The sequence below is a fragment of the Pseudomassariella vexata genome, assembly GCF_002105095.1.
Source record: "Pseudomassariella vexata strain CBS 129021 chromosome Unknown BCR38scaffold_2, whole genome shotgun sequence".
In the NCBI taxonomy this organism is placed as follows: domain Eukaryota; kingdom Fungi; phylum Ascomycota; class Sordariomycetes; order Amphisphaeriales; family Pseudomassariaceae; genus Pseudomassariella; species Pseudomassariella vexata.
Window position 1 is genome coordinate 3,610,092 of NW_024467957.1, and position 23,367 is coordinate 3,633,458.

General features: G+C 49.8%; 7 protein-coding genes across 7 annotated transcripts; 5 read left to right on the forward strand and 2 right to left on the reverse strand.

Moving 5' to 3' along the window:
• Positions 1–161: 161 nt before the first annotated feature.
• On the reverse strand, positions 162–1,531 carry BCR38DRAFT_481626 (uncharacterized protein; the record flags this gene model as incomplete). The annotated part of the gene is made up of 3 exons (XM_040863397.1): positions 162–588; positions 664–918; positions 1,269–1,531. The coding sequence occupies 3 exons, from the start codon at positions 1,529–1,531 to the stop codon at positions 162–164; spliced, it is 945 nt and encodes a 314-aa protein (XP_040720445.1).
• A 782-nt stretch (positions 1,532–2,313) lies between these two features.
• Positions 2,314–4,478, reverse strand: BCR38DRAFT_521263 (amidase signature domain-containing protein; the record flags this gene model as incomplete). The annotated part of the gene is made up of 2 exons (XM_040865185.1): positions 2,314–4,126; positions 4,239–4,478. Coding segments are annotated over 2 exons (1,961 nt in total), but the record flags the coding sequence as incomplete, so codon positions are not given.
• A 310-nt stretch (positions 4,479–4,788) lies between these two features.
• BCR38DRAFT_422242 (uncharacterized protein) lies at positions 4,789–6,463 on the forward strand. The gene is made up of 2 exons (XM_040859501.1): positions 4,789–5,677; positions 5,736–6,463. The coding sequence occupies exons 1-2, from the start codon at positions 4,877–4,879 to the stop codon at positions 6,420–6,422; spliced, it is 1,488 nt and encodes a 495-aa protein (XP_040720447.1). The 5' UTR covers positions 4,789–4,876; the 3' UTR covers positions 6,423–6,463.
• A 1,764-nt stretch (positions 6,464–8,227) lies between these two features.
• BCR38DRAFT_422244 (S-adenosyl-L-methionine-dependent methyltransferase) lies at positions 8,228–9,990 on the forward strand. The gene is made up of 3 exons (XM_040859502.1): positions 8,228–8,688; positions 8,783–9,361; positions 9,425–9,990. The coding sequence occupies exons 1-3, from the start codon at positions 8,391–8,393 to the stop codon at positions 9,736–9,738; spliced, it is 1,191 nt and encodes a 396-aa protein (XP_040720448.1). The 5' UTR covers positions 8,228–8,390; the 3' UTR covers positions 9,739–9,990.
• Positions 9,991–10,542: 552 nt separating this feature from the next.
• BCR38DRAFT_422246 (3-ketoacyl-CoA thiolase) lies at positions 10,543–12,455 on the forward strand. Its single transcript, XM_040859503.1, has 3 exons — positions 10,543–10,760; positions 10,856–11,036; positions 11,116–12,455. The coding sequence occupies exons 1-3, from the start codon at positions 10,696–10,698 to the stop codon at positions 12,115–12,117; spliced, it is 1,248 nt and encodes a 415-aa protein (XP_040720449.1). The 5' UTR covers positions 10,543–10,695; the 3' UTR covers positions 12,118–12,455.
• A 1,584-nt stretch (positions 12,456–14,039) lies between these two features.
• On the forward strand, positions 14,040–16,449 carry BCR38DRAFT_481631 (6-phosphofructokinase; the record flags this gene model as incomplete). The annotated part of the gene is made up of 2 exons (XM_040863398.1): positions 14,040–15,221; positions 15,271–16,449. The coding sequence occupies 2 exons, from the start codon at positions 14,040–14,042 to the stop codon at positions 16,447–16,449; spliced, it is 2,361 nt and encodes a 786-aa protein (XP_040720450.1).
• A 5,400-nt stretch (positions 16,450–21,849) lies between these two features.
• On the forward strand, positions 21,850–22,843 carry BCR38DRAFT_455239 (uncharacterized protein; the record flags this gene model as incomplete). The annotated part of the gene is made up of 2 exons (XM_040861773.1): positions 21,850–22,457; positions 22,510–22,843. 2 exons carry the CDS (start codon positions 21,850–21,852, stop codon positions 22,841–22,843), a joined length of 942 nt encoding a protein of 313 aa, XP_040720451.1.
• Positions 22,844–23,367: the final 524 nt, after the last annotated feature.

Below are 23,367 nucleotides of genomic sequence, written 5' to 3' on the forward strand. Positions count from 1 at the left end.
TGAATTATGACTTTAGGAGTTAGATGGTGGATAGTTACGCTCTTTTTCCTCATCTTCTTTGGCAGTGGGGTGAATCGGGGGAAGGAGTTGGCAAAGTTGACAGCCAAAGAATAAACACACCTAACACCCCTACTGAATACGATTTATAGTGAACTAGTATTTCAGTTCTTCTTCCTCAAAGCCTTCTCCTCAATTCCAACCAACTTATCCTCCTTCCACTTCCAAACAGCCGCCATAGCCGCCCCAGGCCCAAGCACAACCGCCATCACCCCGATCACCAGTCCAGCCTGCGCAACACCACAAACACTCGAGCTACCCAGCAGTCTTTGTACGTCAAACACAACAAACCAGCACCACAGCAACGACGAACCGGCAATTCCCCAAAAGTCCCACTGGAATATGTAATGCAGCCCCATGGTCACGCCATCCTTCAATGTTTCCTTACTGGGTAGAAATACATACCCGAGTTTGGTCTGTGGATCGTTGGAGGTGAGGCAGATGTACACCAATACCAAGTGTGTGACGGCCGTCACGACGAAGGCGGCGTAGTAAATTTGGTTGAGATACTTCCGATCTGCACCGATCCGACTTGTAGATGATTACTGTTGCAGGCTTTTCGCGTTGAAGATGGAAGTGAATATGTATATTGCTAGATTGACCAACAGCGGCGTGATTTGCCAGAACGCAATCAAGTTCTGCGTGATGGAAGGATCCTGAAAGGGGATGTACATGGCGATAGTAGGGATCAGGTAGGCCAGTACTGTCGCAGGGAGGATGGATTTCGCACTGAGAAGATCTAACGCCCGGCCGGACTGGTAGTAGTCGTCGTTTCTAGAGGTATACTCATAGGCGGCGTAGTAGAGCGGGATGATAGCTGTCCCGCCCAGAGTCTGATAGAAAATCGCCCACACTGCCGTACTGCAGAAAGACATCGTCAGTGGTCAGGCTCAACAAACCAAAACACCAGGGGAAAAACTAAAGTAATTTCTAAATCTAATAATAAAAATAGTAATGCACGGATCCACTCACAAACTAACCATACTCCCCCTATTCCTCACCCGAAAAGCCTCCACGGTCCAAACACAAACTATAGCAAAGAACACAGCCAGAAAGTAAACCTGCTGCAGCGTAACGCCCTTGACGCGTGCACCTAGGGGGGAGGATGCTATAATGCAGCAGTGCGCAACGTTATAGTATCTAATTGAATGGGATTCACCTAACCGGTGGGTCCCCCTACCTTTTCGTATCAGCCCTTATTGAAGCCCAACGGTCCAGCCGCAAAAGCAGCTACGAGGTTCGCCAGGGTGTCGTAGATAACAGTGAGCCCCGTGAAGTGCTGTTTGAGTTGCGAGCCGTCCTCGAGCTTACCCGACGCGACTACGGACTGGAAATTTCGCGGGACATCATGCTGAATGGGATCGATACGAAGTAGCCAGGCTCCGGCGGCGCCGAGGAAGATGAAGAGTAAAACCAGGAGGGGAGTGAGGGGGCGGTTTTGGGGGGATGGAGTAGCCGTCGTGCGTGTTTCCATGATGGTATTATTGGAATGACTTCTGAAGAGCAACAAGTGGTGATACTGAATATTTCAGTGCGGGGTATCAATGATGTAGGATGGTTTTGGTTCGATCTGCGATTTGCAGGATCAGCTGATGCTTACGCGTTATGGCTTACGGCTGTGCCATGATTGGCACTGAGATACCTGAGTAAGTCTTGGACCTCCAAGGTCGAGACGTTTGACAGAAAAAGTGCTCGAGTTTCGCCCGGGTGACTTCACTAGCTATTTCTAAGTACCGTGTTAGAGTAATATCTGAATACAAATCCAAGGTAAGTATACATAGGTGGGATAGGAGCTGAATATGCTATTGTTTCCCATTTTCAACGGTGGTACAGATGACCCGAATTGGAACCGGTCGAGCTGTCAGTAATATAAGCCGAGAAAGCAGACAGAGTCAAAGGGGGAAGATTATTAGAAAAGTTATAATTTGCCGGGTCATGTCGTGGCGCTTACAAACGTGTAGGTTATCTTATTATCGAAACTCCGTTCATTGCCATTTTGAAAAGATGCACAGACTACGCTCTTTTCACTGACCTAACTGAGCTTCAGTTTTTGGGAACAAAGGCAATTAAAGCTCATTATGTATCGAAGACTTGTCCCCTACCAATGAGGCCTGGGTCTGCAGCTAAATAAGATATGGCATGCTGAGATGGTTAACTATCTCACTTGCTGGTGTTGAGCTCAGGTATCTTTCAAGAGGCCATGCATGCCAGGTTCATCAAGATAGTCACGCCCAAGTCTCAATATACAATCAGGCTCTAAACATAAAACTCTGAGCATTGTGTAGGTGGCATATTAATTCGTCTTACTACTTTTTGTTCACAATTTCTTTGGGTATCCCACAAGCATCTCATCCGTAGAATAATCTACTGCCACACTGCAGCTCCCTAAAAACCCCCTTTTCCTCCAGCCCCCTAATCAACCGCAACATCTCTAGATCCATCCCCCTCGGCCCAAGCAACGAAACCGCAACTGGTAAATACCCCTTCAGCCCCGTGAACTTGGAAGTGAATTCAACCTCCCCAACTGGGATGGTAAAATCGGGACAACCCGAGCAGTAACTAATCGAGTACACCGAAAACCCGCTCCAGAAAAGCTTCCCGTCCTCACTCTTGGCAACCTCGTCCCTATACTGTGGCACACCCCAGCTCTGGGGGTAAATCAATAGCGGGATCTCATTCTCTTCCGTAATATGAGTCTCATCGTCATCTGAGGAACAGACTAGGAGGATATCGTTAACCCAAGCAGCATACGACTCAAACGCCGCCATTGCATCCATCTGCTCTTCCCCCGATACCCGGGCCCCGTAATCGAGCCTCGCTTTAGTAGTCGACTCGATGAAAGGCCGCGCATTCTCACCGTGAACAGCCTTGAAATCGTGGATAAAGGGCTTGATGGTTTGGTGATACAGCGTCGGATACACGATGTTTTGGTAAATGGTACCCGTGGCTTCCACAAGGCTTTCGGGGGTTCCTGGAGGGTGTTGTTTCTTCCAGAGGTCGTAGAGGCAGGTTTCTTGACCGGCGCAGCCGAGGTGGGTCTCGAGCTTTTCGATGAAGTTGCGCATGAGTTTACCTGCTGGTGTCTGGGCTTCTGGGCCGTTTCCTGCGGAGGAGAAGAACTTGGGTGTCTTGCTGGGTTCTTCTGAAGGGGGTTCCACGGCGTAGAGCAATTTGAAGCGTCTCGTCTTCTTGACGGGTTCGAAATTATTGCTTGGATCAGATGACTCGGCTCTTGATTGACCTGGTAGTTCCTGAGGCGACAGGAGACTTGGTGCTTTCATCGCGGCCTTGGTGACTATTTCGGCCACGGCAGCTGAGCGAGCAAATACACCCGGTGTATCCATGTAACGGGTACATAACAAACCTGCGCTATCGAGACAGCCAACCGTGGGTCGGATTCCATACAGGCCGTTGACACCAGCCGGATGCCGAATCGAGCCACCGGTATCAGTCCCTATGGTGAAGTCCAACCACGGGTAACTCGCGCACCCCGCTGCAGAGCCCGAACTTGAGGCAGAAGGTTTCTGAAACCCGTCACCTCTGGGGTTAGTTGGCGTGACTTCCTCCAGCCGCTCTAACGGGTCCTGCCCGTCACACCACTGGCAACATCGCATCTTTCCCACCATGACTGCACCAGCGGTGATTAACTGGCTGATAAAAGGGGCTGTTGACACCTTCGGCGGGTAAAGTTCGCGGAAGCATTTGCTACCGTTACCTGTTTCCAGCCCAGCCACATCGATCACGTCTTTGACCCCGAATCGCAAGCCGGCCAGGGGACGTTCAGTCGTGGGCTCTCTCGCGTATATCCTGGATGGCACTGGTATCATGTCGGAGACCTCGAGCCATCTGAAAGTTGAGGCTGTGTTTGGCAAGACTCCACGCACGAACGCGTTGTTTTCATCGGCGTATAGCCGGTATACTCTGTGGATATTCCCAGATGGGAGTATTACACAGGGCCCTGTAGGCAAGGCAGGGCCATGACCATCCGGTAATTGGTGCATCGAATGCAGTATCTTACTCGATATGTGGGTAGAAGAAGTGATTTTCTTACCATGTTTATGAATGACAGCTACGCAACGAATGGTATTAGCTATTTGCCATTTTCATTAATTAGTAGGTCACGCAACACAGCCCGTGACTATAGTCGTTTATAGAGTTCAGTGTGATGGTTCGTAACACACCTTTGAGGAATCCCTCATTCCACACATCGTCACGGGCAAAATCGGCGCCGGCGATCACATCATCCAAATACCCCTCGGGGCCGTCAAAGTCGACGAAAGTCGCTGGAACGAGCGCATCACCACTCAGAGGGTGAACAGTGGCTTCGGATTCCGTGTGTAATAAGTACGGATGACCGGCGACGTGGACGACGGTGGATGGCAGCGCCTCACCCAGCGACAGTTCCCTTATCTTGGCCATTTTGATGAAGGATTCATCCTAGAAGTTAGGCCAATGTTCTTCGAGGTGTTATCCTTTTTCTTCGGCCCGCCTTACGGGTTAGCTGCAGCAGCTGAGGCGGCTAGTTGACGCTAATGTCGGGGGTAAGCACTTTGGCGGTGTTGACCACCAAATCGATGTGGACATCCTAGACAATGGCCTATCGCGGCTATTCGTCCTGGAGATGTTGGATTCAGCCCTAGTGCGAGCTGTGATAAGGCCAGTTGGGCGACTCGGGCGGGCGGGGCTGGAAGATGGGGTGGGGGGAAAGCAACATGAGAGAGCTTTACATTAAATAAATGTGGTCTACTTCTCATGGTCTTTCCAGTTAGTCACATTTCATATGAATGCTTGAAACGCTTACAGGAGCGCCTCCAACACCATGTCACGACGGCGCTCAAGCGAGCCAAGTCCAACGCGAACCCCTTCGCCACAATGGGGTGCGCACCCCCCAAGGACATTGAATGAACTTCTGTACCATGACACAGTGAAAAAGGCTTTTGCCAACGAAGCCGGAAATGGCACCGAACAGTTCTCCAAAACGTCAGTAGTCGACGTCTTCGAAATATCTCCAGAACATGGCGGCATACTTAGGGAGCAAATGGATGATGCTGGAATTCGGGACTGGCTAAAGTTGGAGACAAGGCCGACGCGGATGCGACTTCTATTCATTGACGCCATTTTGGACTGGCCCGACATGCTTCCAGTCACTGAGTCTGTTCTCCGTGATATTCTGGAGACGTTCAAGGTGAATCCGAGATTCATCGACATCCTCACTCGCCAGCATATGCCTGGGCGAGAGGTCCACCGTCACAAGACCGGTAACATCCGTCACGAGATGTGGTATACCGCTGTCTTGCGCAGCGACGGTTCCGCGATCCGATACCAGAACCAGAATCAGATAAACGACCTCTCGAGGCAATTCGCCTATTGGCAGCGGTTCTGCATGTGGTCCGACTACCAGTCCCAAGGACAAGGGAATGGGAGCGATTGCAGCGCGGCGACATACATGATCTGGCGCTGTCCCCACGCCATCAAGCAGGCATTCTTCCGGACCTTCACGGGCGAGACGGGAACAAAGCTTTTGGATAATCCTATGGCTGTGCATGCATTCATTATGGACAAGATCCTGCTGCGCACATACGACTTTCTGGCCTACTTTTCGGGGCCCTTATATCGGTGGGTTAGTATAGGCCATGTCATGCTAGGGAGATGGAAGCACGATCTAACCCCAAGAATAGGAGAAAAAAGCATCCGAACTTCAAACGCCAGACGACTACACAGCACGATCCCGTGCATTTTTAGCTCTGGCAAGGCAGATCCATCAGATATCTACTGACTACGACATCTTGCAGTCAAGCATCCAGCATCTGAAGGCACAAACGGAATGGTTCAGAAAGACTCTCAATGCCCGAGCAGATATAGAGGATCATATACAAGATGCCCAGTCTACTATGGACGACATCTTCGAAAACCTGACGAAAGAAGTCAAGCTCATCGGGACGTACACGAGCCTGTACCTTGAGCGCAGCAAGATCGGCGTGGATGAGTGCTTCGCCATGATCAACCAACGCGACTCTGAGCTCAACATCCAAATCGCGCAGGCCTCGAATCAGGACAACCGCTCCTTACGCATTATCCAAATTCTGTCAATGATCTTCTTGCCTGGGTCCTTGGTTAGTAGCGTGTTCGGCATGGGCTTCTTCACCACTTCCCCGGGTGATAATGGGGGTGACGCCGTGTTTGCAGCGAGTAGTCGATGGTGGCTTTATTTTGCTGTGTCAGTTCCTTTGACAGCTATTGTCATGGTTGTTATGCTGTATTACCAGTGGCGGGATAGCGGAAAGGCGGAAGAGCAATGGAGTTGGCGTAGGAGTTCAGCTGCACTTGATCCGGAGGCACAAAGTTTGAGGAAGAAACAGAATTGAGTGAGAAAATAGCCCAATACAGTACCGCTGGCACCGAGAATGATCCAGTTTTTGAATCTATCCGTATTTTTGCTACCTGATGGTATCATTCTCATCCAAGGAAACCCTCTGTACGCGCTTTTTTCGATCGATCATCTTACAAAGGCGGATTCTGCCTTGACAAAACGATAAGTACTGCATTTTTGAGAAACTGAGAACAAGCCAAATGTACCAAAAGGGAATTAATCACACATCACATCATGATAACGAACAACACAGCATCCCCTTGAGTATACTGCATATTTTCATGTGCGTTGCTGTACATCCCATTCATATCAAAAGTATTCCACATCGCTCCTCTGTCCTCTGCCCAACCAAGTTAATTTTGAGATCTTTAAATGCCAACACGGTGGATATCAACCTTCCCGCCAGCTACCTGCTACTCTGTCAATTATCGTTTCTTACTGCCGCGAGATGGTTCAGTACAAGTCAATTCATCGGGGCTCATATATTTAATAGGGCGAATATATCGTAATAATCGGACAAACTTTAGTTATAAATAAAGCTAAATCCCTTAAGCTGAGGTAGTACAGCTTCGATACATTATGTGAAAGCTTACTAAGCTAGACCTACTTAAAATATATTACCAATACACAGAACAATTATATATAATAATGTTAGCAGTTATTTGTTTTCATTAGGCGCTAAATTTGTTGTCCTAGCTATTCGAGCCCTGTTCTAGTCCTACTAAGCCCTGACACGCGGAGGCTAAACTCCACACAAGCTTTTCAGTATCTTTGTAGAATTGGAATAAATTCAATAGTATAGCCCTCGCGAATGCGCTCTTCTGGTGACTGGAATCTCACAGTTAATATAAAAATGCGGCAGAAACCAAATAAATATACGAACAAGCTCTACGCCCTAACTCCAGTGAAGACATCAGTAAGAAAGACCATAACCTTCAAAAAGTGGCTAACACACACTGCCAACAGCGAAACCATATCGAGTCCGTGGAATAATGGAGGGTCACTGGCCTTGCAGATCACCCCTGCTATCGTCGAAGAATGGGCCAGTATTTAATTCAGATCAAGTGGGGCTGAAATACCACGGGCGTCACTGGCGGGTACGGTCGTCGAACGAAGCTATCACGATACGTGTAGCCCTGGCAACAATCTCCTTTGGTAGACTCAGAATACTTCACAGCAGCCCAAGAGCTTCGATGACACTAAGCAGACGCAAGCCCGTATTATGACGAAGCAAAGGTATCAAAAAATCGGGGCAATGTATGAAGGACTTACGCCTCTAGCATAGGCACACTAGGAGCGAGCACGAGGTAGTATTCCACATATCGTAGCAGTGTCTCTAAGGGAATTCCGGATCAAGAAGTCCCCGGAAAGCAGGATAAGATTAGCGATGTAGAAGTTTACCTAGGCCTTTGATTTAAACAGACAAGTTCTGGGTTGGACTTGACGGCAGGGTAAGGGAACATTTGGAGTTGTGCAAGTCATGAAGGGAAATAATAGGTATTGTGGCAAACGTTCGTCGGTATAGTAGTTCTTTTGGTTTGTTGCAGAGGTTCAAGTGAAGTAGACTTACATAACCGTATTGGCCGAACGAGCAACTTGAATCAGCCATACACCTAGAATGAAAGATCTCAAGCTGCTGTCGCAGTGAGATGGTTTTCAATTTGTGACAGACTCTTGGTCAGAAAATCTCCACTACGGCTATGTGGCTCAGCAGTTGTGTGTCATGTCCATTACATGCAGGGGTTACAATGAGATCCAGAATATGACAGACTGCAAGACCATCCCGATCAAGACTTTTGGCTCGGCAAAATGCTAGGTTTAGAAACCCAGCGTGTTTTTCCATCTTTCGGTGCGAAACTAACAGGGGCCCCGCAGCGCAAAAACGAAATATTTGCTCAAAGCTCTACAATTTCTACCTTCAACTAGTTAAGCTGTTATACAATATTGAAAGCCAACCGAAACTATGGTCGACCATCAAAAAGTTATAGCCGCTCTCGACGGTTTGAACTTGGAAGATGTCGCGAACGACAGCACAGCACGCGGCCAAATTCTAGCAGCGGCGCATCGACTGACTGCTCGCCTCGAACTGCCATATGAGCGGATGATGCGTTGGACGTGGTCACATGACGATGTGATCGCCTGTTGCAGAATTGTGCACGATGTCGGATTATGGAAAGCCTGGCTTGAGGCTGGAGGGAAGGAGACGACCGTTCAGGAGCTGGTGGATTTGTGCAACCCGCCTTGCGACTTGGTTCTTTTGCGTGAGTATTGATGCGTCAGCGGTTCCAGTTTCTGCCCAATGTCCTCAAATATTGCTCTGTAACACGCAGTCTTTCTCTAATCTTGTTTCCATAGGTCGAATATTCCGCTTGTTAGCAGCTGAGCACGTCGTCATCGAAACACCAGAAGGACGCTACCGCTCAACTCCCCTCTCTCTGGAACTAGGCAACTTGTCGTCCCCCGTGCTGCAGTGCCTCTTCTTCTGGTATCACCACAACGCCGACTCAGCCAAGAACTTCCCTTTCTACCTTGCCAGGGAGTCATACCCCGAGCCGTTGGATCCGCTCAAGTCGAATTACATGGATCTCACCCCTGAAAATATGTCCTTCTTCCAAAGATGCGCATCGAAACCCGAGTATCAGGAGAGTTTCACAGTCGCCATGACGGGGTATACTCAGCTGAAGATGGACTGGACTGAGGTTTACGATACAAAGCAGATGGTCGAAGGCTTCAGCGGCGATGGGCCGCTTGTGGTCGATATGGGAGCTGGTCAGGGCCCTGATCTGCAAAAGCTCCTGGCGAGGCATCCGGATTTACCGGCCAGTGCTTTAGTCCTACAGGACCTTCCTGAGGTTATCAGCACGTTAGTTCAGGATCTGAAATCGAAGGTAACTGTGCAGGAACATGACTTTTTCACACCTCAGCCTATACAAGGTTCGTGTCTATTTTTGCCTTCCTTCTCAATCATACCATGATCTAATCCCAAGTTGCTTGCAGGTAGTCCTGTCTATTTCATGCACGCTGTGCTACACGACTGGGACGATATAGACGCCCGCCGAATCCTGAATAGTCTGCGCTCAGCCATGAAACCAGGTGTTTCCAAGCTTCTCGTGTACGAAGTGTTGATTCCCACTGTCGGTGCGACGTGGCTTCAGTGTTCGGTGGACTTCAATCTGATGCATCTCCTGGCCGCCGCGGAGAGAACCGAAGAAAAATGGAGGCTACTTCTGGAGGGTGAAGGGTTAAGGGTCATCAAGATCTGGAGCCATCCATCTTCTCCTGAGAGCGTGATTGAGGCAGAGCTGGCATAATAGTGAAGAACACAGCTGGTGGACCTGTTTCTAAAGTCAAGAAATTAAGTTGGATTTGTACTAAGATAACTTCGTCCCATTATGCTAGTTAATGGTTAGGAACAGAATCGTCTGTGATACTGTGCCTTCGCTGAGGTATTTACATCGTAAAATTGAACATCAATCGACCAACTCGTCAACATGAAGAATTACTGTATCAAGCTAACTCTTTACCGTAGCTATAGCTAGGTCAAACTTAGAGTAATATAGGAGGATAGTCCTAAATAGACTTAAATAACCAACTGATACCATTGGAATGGTTTCTCATATGTCCCCAGATAACTGCCTGGTTGGGGTATCGCAAGATATATACATGGTGGAGATCAGTCGAAAATTATTTGCATTTGAGCAGGACGTTTAGGTGCCTTCTGGTTGAACCTCCAACACTGTGCTTACGCATAATGGGAATCGACGTCTTCTTAATGGGCTTAGCAATGAGTTGTTCTACCCTTCAAGGCAGTAATCCGTGTAACTGCCCCGATGCAACATAACGTCGCTATCGGCAGCTGCAGAGCGTCACCAACTTGTCTTAAATCTTTCATTCCGCACTGGCCTGAACATGCTTCCCAATTCTGTCTCTGGAGTAGTACGCACTAGATATATAAAGTCGGATTCGTAGTGTCTTGGCTGGAGGTCGTTTACCCCAGGTTTTGGAAGAGATCAAACAGGGACGCCCCTGGCACGCAGCAACACGATCTGCCGTAGCGTTGCCAAAGCCGAACTAGGCCGATGCCTCGGCAATGGAGTAGTGCCCCACAACCGCGTAGGCCTTTCATCCCATCTGACACGGACGAGCTTTGGGTAAATTCGTCAATTGAACTACTCTACTTCTCTTCGTGCCGTTTCAATTCGACACTATCATCGCCTCGCCATTTCCCTTAGCATCTTCCACGTGTTCTCACCAACTCCTGAATCAAGATGGCTGCCGAACGCCTTGGGTCGATCTTGAAGCACCTCACGCCAGGCACTGCTCTGTCTCAAATGTATGTTGTACTTGAGTCCTTACCGATTGAGGAGGACATCAGGAACTATTTCAGCCGCTCCCTTCCAGTTGTTTAATGCTAACTCTTCTGCCTAGTACGTCCAAAAATGCCGACGACATCGTGATTACCCTCGCCGTCCGAACGCCGCTCTGCAAGGCAAAGAAGGGTGGATTCAAAGACACGGAGCTGGAATACATGATCTTTGCCCTTCTCCAGCAAGTAAAAGAGCGCATGGGATTTGATCCGGCTCTGGTTGAGGACTTCTGTCTGGGAAATGTACGTATTCATTCCAACCTGCGCGATCCAGTTCGTCAGCTCAGCGACGAACAAACACTAACTTGCCTTCTACAACTAGGTCTCCGATGGCAAAGCCGCCTACAAAGTCCGCGCCGCTGCCCTTGCAGCCGGCTTCCCCAACACCGCCGGCGCCTCCTCCGTGAACCGGTTCTGTAGCTCCGGCCTCAAAGCCACCGCCGATATCGCACACTCCATCACGTGTGGCTCAATCGAAGTGGGCATCGCTTTGGGCGCCGAATCGATGAGTATCGGGGGCGACGCGCTCGATAAGCCCTTCGACGAGGACATGACCAGCCACAGCCAGGAGGCGCGCGACGCCATGATGGCCATGGGGTGGACGAGCGAGAATGTGGGTAAGGACTTTGGGCTCACGCGCGAACAGGTCGACACCTATGCCGCTGAGAGCTTCCGAAGAGCCGAGGAGGCGCAGAAGAAGGGGTTGTTTGATGATGAGATTGTGCCGATCACGACGAAGGTTAAGGGAGCCGATGGGGAGGTCAAAAAGGTTACGCTCACGAGAGATGAGGGCATTCGGCCGGGGACTACAGCCGAGGGGCTGATGAAAATTCGGACGGCATTCCCGGAGTGGGGCCCGATTACTACGGGTGGCAATGCTAGTCAGGTAACGGATGGAGCGGCGGCGGTGGTGTTGATGAAGCGGTCGACGGCGATCAAGCTTGGTGTGCCTGTTGTGGCCAAGTACGTTGGCTCGACGGTTGCTGGTCTGGCGCCCCGTATCATGGGCATTGGCCCCACGGTGGCTATTCCCAAGCTTCTGTCGCAGTTCAGCTTGAACATCAACGACTGCGACGTCATTGAGATCAACGAGGCCTTCGGCACCATGGCTGTCTACTGCAGAGACAAGCTGGGACTCGACTGGAAGAAGATGAACCCGCGTGGAGGTGCTATTGCTCTGGGTCACCCTCTCGGTGCGACTGGTGCCCGACAGATTGTCACTGGGCTAAGCGAGTGCAGGAGGACCAGCAAGAAGATCCTGCTTACTAGTATGTGCATTGGTACGGGTATGGGCATGGCTGGTCTGTTTGTAAATGAGCAATGATTAAGTACATCATGTAAATAATATGATCCAAGCGCGCTAATTTTGCTGTTTGGGATGCATTATGCCAGGTTCTTACTGCTTCCGACATGGCCATGCATGCCAGTCAATTCTTGATGACTAGCCTCGGAAACATGTGCTTTGGCACTAGCGCTGGTCCAATGAACTACTGTACCACACCCAATGCCAGGACGACAATCATCAATTCGATGCCTCCTATGCGCCAGGCCAATATGCCGCATCTCCTCGTGCCTGGGCATGATCGGCACAAGTTTGCTGGGTGGCGCTACTGAGGGGGACCACCGCTTTCAGCATCGTTAATCACTTGACACTGAAATTACTTGTCACTCCTGCTCGAATCAAAAATATGTTCATGGAGCGGCGGGTTGCCAACTCTTCATTTTACGCCATGTAGATCCTGACGACGTTCGAGATCCGCCCGTCCCGGCGCAGGATGGCGCAGGATAGCACGGCGGTCTCCGCGAATTGACTCGGCTCCGCATCAATGTCGGGTTTTTGGGATGTAGTCGTCGGTACGTGGTTACTTATCTGTACTAAAACAAAACGAGTGGCATCGCATTTTTACCCCGAAATGACATGTAAATATGCCTTACTCGGTGGCTAAGTCGATGTTACTGGTTTGCGGATGTTGATCATATCCCTCCAAGCCTGCCACTTTACAGCAGGATGCCGACTTCCGAGCAATCTCCCTTCCTTTGGCAAATACTCATCGAGATCTTTTGGTGATGGATTTCGCGACTGCCCCTCTCCTAGAAACGGCGGAAAAGCAGTGACGGCCCGATGGTTGGATCGTCAGACAAATAAGCAGAATTCGAGCTCGCACGCGAATCGTCGACGGCCAATGCGTGATACTCTACGTTTTCTTCTATTTCAAAGCGCTTGGTATTTGGCAAGTGACACAATTGAGGTTGAATTCCAGGGACGCCTGCTGCGATGTAGACTGTTGAACCGCAAGGTTTCGCTGTTCAACCGACTTGCATCGAACTACTGGCGTAGGGCTGGGCTCTAAACCAGTCTCTGGGCCCAGTGCCGATGCTGCTGACGCCGAACGTACCTTAACCTGCTTGATGGATGCAGTCCGCTTGCAACCGAGGCCTCGGGGACTCAGTTCCGAGAGAGCGAGAGAGAACCAAGTCGACGAAAAAAAATCACGCCGCGGGATAAATGAGGCGATTAACTGCAGTGACCCCCAAAATCGTGCCGCCGGAGAACTAGACCAACACGGCATCAGGAGATGTCGGACGACGCAATCCTCGCCCTGTCCGCACCTACACAATTGCGCCGAGATGTACTATTGGATGCCTCAAAGTCGAGCATCCCAACGAACTGGTGAGGGGTTGGAAAATCCTTGCAAGTACGACGCCCCTCCCTGATAAGGATAACGACGGAGCTCTAGAGCAGCTCAGGAGCTTTTTTGATGGTTTTTGGTCAAGATCAAGGTGGGCTGGTGGGGGATGCGCATCATTGTCTGTCTGGTCTGTCCGGTTACCACACTGCCAAGTAGAAAGGCGATGCATTTTGCGTCACATTGCAAATCAGCCCACCAGCACCTGCTTCTGGCCGAAAGCTCACCTTTGGGAAATCACGCACATTTGTTTGTGCAGTCTACGGGTCGTCCATAGAAGTCATAAGACCTAGCCTCGTTTGTACTTTCTTCTTGCTGTGCCTTTTGCTGAAAAGTTCTTCCCATCTCCCATCTCTCTGACTGATTGTTCCTTCCTGATTAAGTCCATTGAGCGAACCTCAGGGACGTCCTTTCCCACCGTGAACATAAAAGCAGTCTCCGCCCCACGACCAAACGAATCTTGGAGACTCAACCACCCCCATCCCCAAAGAACTTCAACAATTACTTCCCCCTATACATGACCTCGTAAATCGACGTACACCCTAGCTTTACCTCCATCATGGCGCCTCGAAAGAAGATCGCGGTCATGACCTCGGGTGGTGACTCCCAGGGCATGGCAGCAGTCATTCGAGCCGTCGTTCGCACCGGTATCAACATGAACTGTGACGTCTTCTGCGTGCAGCAAGGCTACAACGGCCTCATCGAAGGTGGAGAGTACATCCGCAAGACCGAATGGGCCGATGTGCGAGGCTACCTCCCGAGAGGTGGCACTCCGATCCGAACCGCACGATGCAAGGCCTTCTACGAGCGTCCCGGAAGATTGACGGCGGCCAAGAACATGGTGATCAATGGCATTGACGCCATCATCATCTGCGGAGGCGACGGGTCTTTGACAGGTGCAGACAGGTTCCGAGCCGAATGGCCATCTCTGCTCGAGGAGCTTGTTTCCAAGGGCGAGCTCACGGCGCAGCAGATCGTACCCCACAAGCACCTGAACATCGTAGGACTCGTTGGCTCCATCGACAACGATCTTTCGGGCACAGACGCCACCATCGGCTGCTATTCCGCCCTTGACCGCATCTCCACAGTGATTTCCTGGGTCCAGGATACTGCAGACTCCCACTCCCGCGCCTTCGTCATTGAGGTAATGGGTAGGCATTGCGGCTGGCTCGCTCTGATGGCTGGTGTAGCATCGGGGGCAGACTTCATCTTCATCCCGGAGCAACCCCGAGAGGACAACTGGAAGGAGGAAATGTGCAGCATCGTGAAGAAGCACAGAGACGAGGGCAAGCACCAGACCATTGTCGTCATGGCCGAAGGTGCACAGGATCGTTACGGCAAGAAGATCACCACGGATATGGTGAAGGATCTCCTATCCGACCCACACGGTCTTGACCTCGACACACGAGTTACCATCGTGGGCCACCCTCAACGCGGTGGCAAGCCTGTGGCACACGATCGCATGTTGGCAACGCTGCAGGGTGTCGAGGCCGTCCATGCCGTCTTGGAGGCAACCCCCGAGACCGAGACCTGTTTCATCGCCATCAACGAAAACAAGATTGTCCGGAAGCCCCTGATGGCTGCAGTACAAGCGACCAAGGAAGTTGCCGAAGTTATTAAAGCACAAGACTTCGAGAAGGCAGTGAAACTGCGAGATACCGAATTTGCAGACATGTACAACTCCTTCATGATTACCAGCAACATGAACACCGGCGAGGATATGACTCTGTCGGCTGAAAAGGTTCGTTCTTCCCCATGCCCCATCATCCACTCCCACTGACACTTTGCAGAGAATGAAGATTGGTTTCATCACCATTGGAGCTCCGGCGGGCGGTGTGAACGCCGCACTCCGTGCAGCTGTGGCTTACTGCCTGTCGCGTGGGCACGAACCTGTGGCTATTCATAACGGATTTGCCGGATTCGCAAGACACCACGCCGATGAAGATTCCTCTGTGCGACCATTCGACTGGCTGGAAGTCGACACGTGGGCGACCTGGGGTGGTTCTGAGATAGGAACAAACCGCGAGCTTCCGGAAGAATCTGGCATGGAGTTGATCGCCAATCTCATTGCGAAGTACAAGTTTGATGCTATCTTCCTCATTGGTGGCTTTGAGGCTTTCCACTCCGTTTTGCAACTCGAGAAGGCGAGAGACAAGTACCCCTCCTTGTGCATCCCCATCACGCTTTTGCCGGCCACCATTTCCAACAACGTTCCCGGCTCGGAATACTCTCTCGGCTCTGACACTTCGTTGAACGAGCTCATCGCTTTTGCCGATAAGTTGAAGTTGTCGGCCAGCGCGTCCCGCAGACGAGTCTTTGTGTGCGAAACCCAGGGTGGCAGATCCGGTTGGCTTGCGATGATTGGTGGCCTTACCAGTGGTGCCACAGCTGTCTATACTCCTGAAGAGGGCCTGTCAATGGATATGATTGTCGCCGACATAAGGCATCTTCGCGATGTTTTCCAACAGGATAAGGGCAAGGCCAGAGCAGGCAGATTAATCCTCATCAACGAGACAGCCAGCAAAGTCCACACCGCCAAAGCTATCGCTGACTACATCCACGACGAAGGACACGGTCGATTCCAGGCCCGTGAAAGTAATCCCGGTCACACTCAGCAAGGAGATATCCCCTCCCCTATCGATCGATGCCGAGCTGTCCGTCTTGCTATCAAGTGCGTCAAGCACCTCGAGCAGTTTGGGCCCAAGGCCCAACACGACATACAGAAGATCAAGAAAGATCCTCTGACTGCATCAGTCATCGGTATTCAGGGAGCCGCGGTCGTGTTCTCGGCTATCACAGACTTGGAAATCCAAACGGACTGGAAGAACCGCCGACCCAAGTCGGCCCATTGGATGTATATGAAGGACATTGTCGATATGCTTGGTGGGAGACCTTCATATCCCGTTCCCGAGAAGAGTCTCGTTGGTATCATGGCTAAGGACGCGAAGCGTGGCCTGATCGTAGAATAGACGATGGAACGATGGTCAGGTAAAAGAGAGGGCAATGTCATAATGAAGGCACAAAATGGTATAACGGCTTATGCTTTGGGGTAAGCAGTGGTATGGGTGCGGAGGTATAATTTGGCGCAAGTAGCTTTGGTTTTAGCTTACATCTGAATAAGCAGCGTCACCAATAACAGCACAGGCGTCGGTTCAGTCCCTAGGTAGCTCTAGGTTTATTTTTGCACAGGTACAAAATCTCATTATGCGACCATTGGTCTGCACATAACTCAACGGTTCTCAAATAGCGACGTTACGGGTTTGTCACACAGGCCTTCGGTAATCATTTATTCTACTGCGCTCTTAGAGATGACCATAAGCTTGACATCAACACAGTATTTCACAGTGGGCTGAGAAATAGATATATACGTAATTTTACTGGGGAGGTCGTATTCTGAATAGAATATCTGTTAACCAGGACAAATGCAGGAATTTATGAAACCGCTTTTACGATAGAACTATACTGGTCTCCATTCCATGCTATAGAACTCCACGATCCTCCTGACTTGACATGTATTTATGCTCTCACTTCTCGTAAGCCTAGGTGAACTGCGGAACATAGTAAGAATTCCGTCGGGGTCATGAAGCATACGAAAAACAGGACTCAACCAGCTATGTGTATTCTAACGTATCGACCGGAATGTCTTCCTGTCCGCCGGTAAAAATGGCCAGCATCTTCGATAGGGTGCGATACTGGTTCACGCCGCTGTGAGTGACCATATATTGGACCAAATTGACCATCAAAAGACGAGGGACCCACTCGTTGTAGAATGAGGTATTCTTGGTAGTTATAAGGTCTGACACCATACTTGTGGTTTGGTCGACGGAGAAAACGTCAGATCGCCCGTCTGGTTGAACTCGCGGTTTGGCGATAGTAGATTATATATAGTCAGGATATCTCACCGTGAGAGAAGCCCAGAATGGTTTAGTCCCTGGTAAAAAGCTGTATGCCACATATCTACAGTGTCTACTCGACTCCACAAAGCTAGCAATTGCTCTCGTTTGTGAACCGATGAAGTCGTGACAGGTGGTTGATTTAGTCGAGAACCATGATTATTTCAGTGGTAGCGGTGGGGTCCGATTCCCTCTGGAATATATCTGGCTTTATGCCAATGGGAAGAGCCGCCATAGTATGTATAGCCTTCAGCCAGGAAGTTCTCGACAGTTTTCCATTGGCCCGTGAGAGTTAGCGGTATTTCAGGCTCTTTATTGCTCTGCGTAAAGCAGTGAGTATTGTTCGCAGCAATATGAGAATCTTGCCAATCAGTCGACGCTGAATTTGTCTTTGTCCATATCATCGCTCTTCGTTTCCGTAAATGGATATCAATCTCTTACATTGGCCTCAACGAATTCCATTACCGGACTATCGTCCGCAAGTTGAAGCTTTTGTTCCACAGTGGGTGGTTGGGTGCATGCTGAGTGCCCCAGTGAAATCAACGGTCGAGCCCGATAACAGGCTTCGCAATGGCTAGGAGAATATGGTATATTGCCCGAGATTGTATAATACATGACATGTGTTATTTATCTGGAGGGTGGTGACAAAGACTAAATAGGTTGGAGCTCCAAAGTTGATTCTGTTAAAGCTTGGGTAGTTGCCCATAATGTGGTTGGCGGAAACCTTACCTAAGGGCTATAGCTCAGCTCGACCCTAGCTGGCCCGTGTGCGATTAGATCTGATCTCCAAAGTTCATCTACTGTACTTTAGAGCTTTGTGGGAAGGTTCACCAGGTGTTGTTGTGCGGACTTTTCTATAGATGCTAGAACTTTCGAGTATATCTTAGATCTTTCTCAGATAATCACTGTATGTTGTAGACTAATTTATATACATGTTCAGCTCGGACATACATATATGGCACTGTAAAAGATCAAATGATAGAACGTGAATGTACACCGAGCTGGCCATGACACCGAGCTGGCCACTTTCATGCGCCAACGCGACCGGCCAACTTAATCTTTGATTTTCTTAACAAACAATTATGGCAAAGTCATACAACGAAGCAGACTTAATACTAGCCCTTCAAGCTCTCAAAAATGACCAAAAGCTTAGTCTCCGATAAGCGGTAAAAACGTACTAAGTCCCCCGAAGTACACTCCAAACGCGTAAAAACGGCGTACCTTTCCGACGCGATATTTTGCCCAATTCACGAACTATGACAGAATTAGAAGAGGAGGTTATTATTAAGTATATACTGGACTTAGATACACGAGCGTTTCCGCCCCGGATTGCTGATGTGGAAGTAATAGCAAATTCTATCCGCGCGACACGTAACGCAGGGCCGATTGGAACGCGCTGGGCCTCGAGGTTCGTCGCACGTCGTAAAGAGTTGAAAACTCGTTAGAACCGTCCTTACGATTACTAGAGGGCCCAATGCGAAGATCCAAAGCTTATTGCAGATTAGTTTCGGCTTGTTGCGAATGTTATCGCGAAATACGGTATCCAAGAGTCGGATATCTACAACCTCGACGAGACTGGGTTTATGATGGGCAAGATCTCAACCAATATAGTAGTTACGAGCTCCGAACGACGTGCCAGGCCGAAATCAATACAGCAAGGTAACCGGGAATGGGTTACCGTAATCCAAGCGGTCCAGTCTACCGGTTGGGCGCTGCCGCCGTTTATCGTTGTTGCGGGCCGATACCACCTCTCTTCTTGGTACGAAGACGACAATATTCCGAAAGATTAGAGAACTAGACCTAGTCCAAAAGGATGGACGACTAACGAGATCTGTATGGAATTCATTAAACACTTCGATAATTATACGAAAGATCGAAAGTCCGGGATATATCGATTGTTAGTGTTAGACGGTCACGAGAGCTACGTTTCCGGCGATTTCGAGCTATATTGTAAAGAACATAAAATTGTAACTTTGTGTATGCCTCCGTACTCATCTCACATCCTCTAGCCACTTGACGTGGCCTGTTTCGGTCCATTAAAGCGGGTGTACTGCCAGATGGTAGAGAAATTGATACGCCGGTCACTAATATATATCGCGAAGGAGGACTTCTTTCCTATCTTCAAAGACGCCTTCTTTGCAGTTTTCGGCGAAAAAAACGTTCAAGCTGGCTTTAGAAGGGCAGGACTTGTTCTATTTAATCCAGAAAGTGTGATTTCAAAGCTGGACGTACAATTACGGACCCCGACGCCTGTTGGCTCCCCAGAAATCGCAACCCGACCGTGGGTATCAAAGACGCCACAGAACCCGATAGAGGCTCATGCACAGTCTACTTTTTTGGAAAAGCGTATCTCCGAGCATTAGAATAGCTCTCCGACGAATATTTTCTCAGTTGTCGACCAGTTTGCGAAGGGAGCAAAAATGATAATGCACGAGCTCGCCCTCGTATGGGCCGAGTGCGCTGAGCTTCGAGAGGCAAATAAGATGCTAAGCCGGCGCCGGAGGATAAAAAAATGCAATTACGGGAAGGTGAATCACTTATTTTCCAAGAAGGACAGGACCTACGGGACTCTAGGGAGTTGGCGACGCAGATACAGCAAGAAGAGCGCCGAAATGGTGGTCGCGCAAAGCGTGTTGAAACGCGCCCGAGGCGCTGTGGTATTTGCAAGGGACTGGGCATAATGCGCGAACTTGTAAGATCGCATTGCCATCTTCTGGAGAGGAAGATTCAGAGTAGTTTTAATTGATTTACGGCGTTGTGGTTTTACTATCGTAAAATTTCTATGCGAGGTTATGTAAGGGTGGCCAGCTCGGTGTATATTCAGGTTATTCACACAACGTTTATTAACGATTCTGAGCTTATTAAGAATATCATGTCTGCGGGCATATATACTTACATGAACAGATAGACCGGACCTCTGAAGCTGCTCTGCTTGCTTGTGGCTGGTAGAGTACTGAAACCCTTCTTCGTCGAGAGCTGTAGACGAATGCAAGCACGGGTTTCGACTAGACCCGACAAGTATCTCCAGCCGACTGTATAGATGATATATCTACCCTAGGTTCGAACTTGGATGGGCTCGACAAATAAAGTAATTGTCATTGAACCTTTTAACCAGCCACTAGTGAGGACACCTGTTCAACTGAATCATCTGCGATCCTCGATTTCGCATTTTAATGCTTGCATCCAGAGAAACATCTGTAAATGGCAGTCCCCTTTTTATCATTCCTCTGCTGTAGATAGGCTAGTGTTCATTTATGTGCCTCATCCTGGAAATATCATTTACTACGCAAGGCATATGCACAAAGCGTTATGATAGATGTTTTTTCAACTTGACACTGAACGGTCAGCAATTGCAAAGGAGCCAAAGCGGCGAGGTACCGCTCGTGGCAATCGATAGTGCGGCAAAGTGGCAGCCACGCCCTGCCGAGTCTTATGCTGCTAGTGTTGGCGCTTCCCCACCAGTCGGGACTCAGCTCCAAAACTCCAATTTTGAGCACATCCCGCCTGCGCAACTGATTACCAAAGTCTCAACAGGACATTGGATCTTCTATTTTTGGAGTCCCTCGCTCTCTCGTGAAGTTGCCTAACATTGGGACGTAATGAGATCAATTCTTGAAGAACAATTGGACTCCAATGACGATATCATGGCAAGGACCGGAGTCCCTCAGGCCAGCGCTAACTGCCCTGTAACGGCCCTGTCATTGACGAATTGACAACAAACGACAAAATCGCTGCGACGACCTAAGACACAACGCCATCGATTGCGCGCCTCCAACATAATGTCGGCGATGACGGCGCTGGTACCGATTTATAACACAATGATACAAGTGCAGTACCCGAGAAGGGGGAATTTGGTCCCAAGACTCCAACACTAATACAAACGACGGCGGATTGTCCGGCTTATCAATGTTCGCTCAACAAGATTTCCAAAAAGTCGAAGCCCAATGACAGGCAGCGACTGCCCAGCAACGCCATGCAACCTTCTGGATCTCGGGAAGGTGGATATGGGCCTAGCCCAGCACCTTATCTCGCGCAGGGGCCAGAAAGTGGAAATTCGTGGCGTCGTGGGCGTGGGATTCTGGGCAGCAATCGCTCTAGCTCGTCCTGCAACAAATATCGTGTTCGCCAGGCACCTTCCAAAGCAGACTGGCTCTTCAGCTGCCCAGCTTATGGCGCAAAATATCATGCGCGATGGCTTCCATCACCAATATGAAAATGGCTGGCCCATTCTCATTTATTCTTCTAGTCCCCCCCTCTGTTTGGCATTGTCCTAAATGTTTGCATCCTGATCAGTCACCTATCGCGGCGACTACAGTCCCCCGCCTCTGCCCCCTAAGAACCAACGACGTCCATGCTGGTCGACCTGCCGCCCTGGACAACCGCTTGTATTCTCGCCAGAGCCAGGTAACAGGGGTAGGATAGTAGGAGAACCCCGCAAAAGTACATTCATTTGCAGTCATTCGTTTCATCGCCAACATGCGGCATTCGTATACCCTCGTTCTTACCCTCTCGTCGGTATCATGGGCGCAAAACCCGTCCTCGAAGCGCGGCTTAGTCTTCGTACCGGACCCGAAATGGCCACAAGATAACAAGGTTTGGGTACAATCAGGATCCGATCTGACGTGGTACTACAACTACCAGGACTTGCCATCAGTTGCCTTCGACGATGTTTCACAGGACCAATTCGAGTTCGTGCCGATGCTTTGGGGTGCAATCGACGACACGTCGTTTCGTGAATCGATTGAAAAACAAATAGACGACGGCTTGGAAATCACACATGTGCTAGGTTTTAACGAACCGGACGGACCGAGCCAGTATGGAGGAAGTAATATCGCGCCCTCAGTGGCAGCAGACGTTTGGGTGAAGAACATCGCTCCATTAGCAGACCGAGGAGTCAAACTTGGATTGCCGGCCTGCACTGGTGGATGGGGAGGAATCCCGTGGTTGCAGCAGTTCTTGGGCAATTGCTCGAAAATCATCAGCACTGGCGACGAGAAGAAGAACTGCACATATGACTTTGTGAATATTCACTGGTACGGCAACTTCGAGGGCCTGGCTAGCCACATGGGGTCATACTCCGCTGCGTAAGTTGCTCCACTGCTTACGATCCCATCGGCATACTGATATGTACGTTAGATTCCCAAATGTGACGCAGTGGATCACCGAGTACAACTTGGACAACCAGGATCTCGGTACCACGCAGGATTTCTACAACATGTCCTCAGAGTACTTTGACCGGGTTGATGCCGTTGAGCGGTACAGCTTGTTCGGTTCCTTCCGGTCGAAAGTTAGCAACGTCGGCCCCAATGCCGTCATGCTGAACAATGCGGGAGAGTTGACCGATATTGGCTCCTGGTATCTCGGCGGCAAAGCGACTGGTGTCGAGCCCACGTCAGCGGCGGGCCGGATCCAGTTACCCATCGGACTGGTGGTTCCCGCTCTAGCTGCTGTCATCCTGTTGGGTATCTAACCGACGACTTGGTTCTAGGCCAATCCAGTCACTGTCATATACAAGGTCTCTGCGCGGGCACTGACCAACGAAGTCCGAAAATATCCCTTCGGTGATTTCAATTCGAGCTGGAGACTGCTCTCTCGGCACCCGATGCCTCTCAATGATGCTGTGGTATCAACACATATTCTAAGCTTTACACGATATTTTTTTAGACTTAGACATGCTCATTGTAGTGTGAATAAAGGCGTTCAGGGGAACTTGGGACGCATGCAGATATTGAAGCCGGGCACAGAGGATCATGTATATCTGGAACGACATAAACTATATTTGGATATCTATTATATATACATGTTGTCGTATATGTCAGGATGTCTTACTGATTGAAAGTTGAGCTTGAACTCATGATGAGAACTCCGTAGATAGCTGCGATGACATGGTCGTCATTTTCCGAGTCAAGCGCGTGTCTATTCCTAGAGCTTTGCGGATAGTTCCCTCTCACTTCGATCACAGACCAGCACGATATTGTCAGCCCTAACCACATG

Bases quoted from the DNA above. Each gene is read 5' to 3' on its own strand.
- BCR38DRAFT_422246 (XM_040859503.1), top strand. From the start codon at position 10,696: ATGGCTGCCGAACGCCTTGGGTCGATCTTGAAGCACCTCACGCCAGGC. The intron at 10,761-10,855 runs GTATGTTGTACT...TCTTCTGCCTAG, and splicing joins GGCACTGCTCTGTCTCAAAT to TACGTCCAAAAATGCCGACG. The intron at 11,037-11,115 runs GTACGTATTCAT...TTCTACAACTAG, and splicing joins AGGACTTCTGTCTGGGAAAT to GTCTCCGATGGCAAAGCCGC.
- BCR38DRAFT_422242 (XM_040859501.1), top strand. From the start codon at position 4,877: ATGTCACGACGGCGCTCAAGCGAGCCAAGTCCAACGCGAACCCCTTCG. The intron at 5,678-5,735 runs GTTAGTATAGGC...CCCCAAGAATAG, and splicing joins CGGGGCCCTTATATCGGTGG to GAGAAAAAAGCATCCGAACT.
- BCR38DRAFT_422244 (XM_040859502.1), top strand. From the start codon at position 8,391: ATGGTCGACCATCAAAAAGTTATAGCCGCTCTCGACGGTTTGAACTTG. The intron at 8,689-8,782 runs GTGAGTATTGAT...TTGTTTCCATAG, and splicing joins TTGCGACTTGGTTCTTTTGC to GTCGAATATTCCGCTTGTTA. The intron at 9,362-9,424 runs GTTCGTGTCTAT...AGTTGCTTGCAG, and splicing joins CACACCTCAGCCTATACAAG to GTAGTCCTGTCTATTTCATG.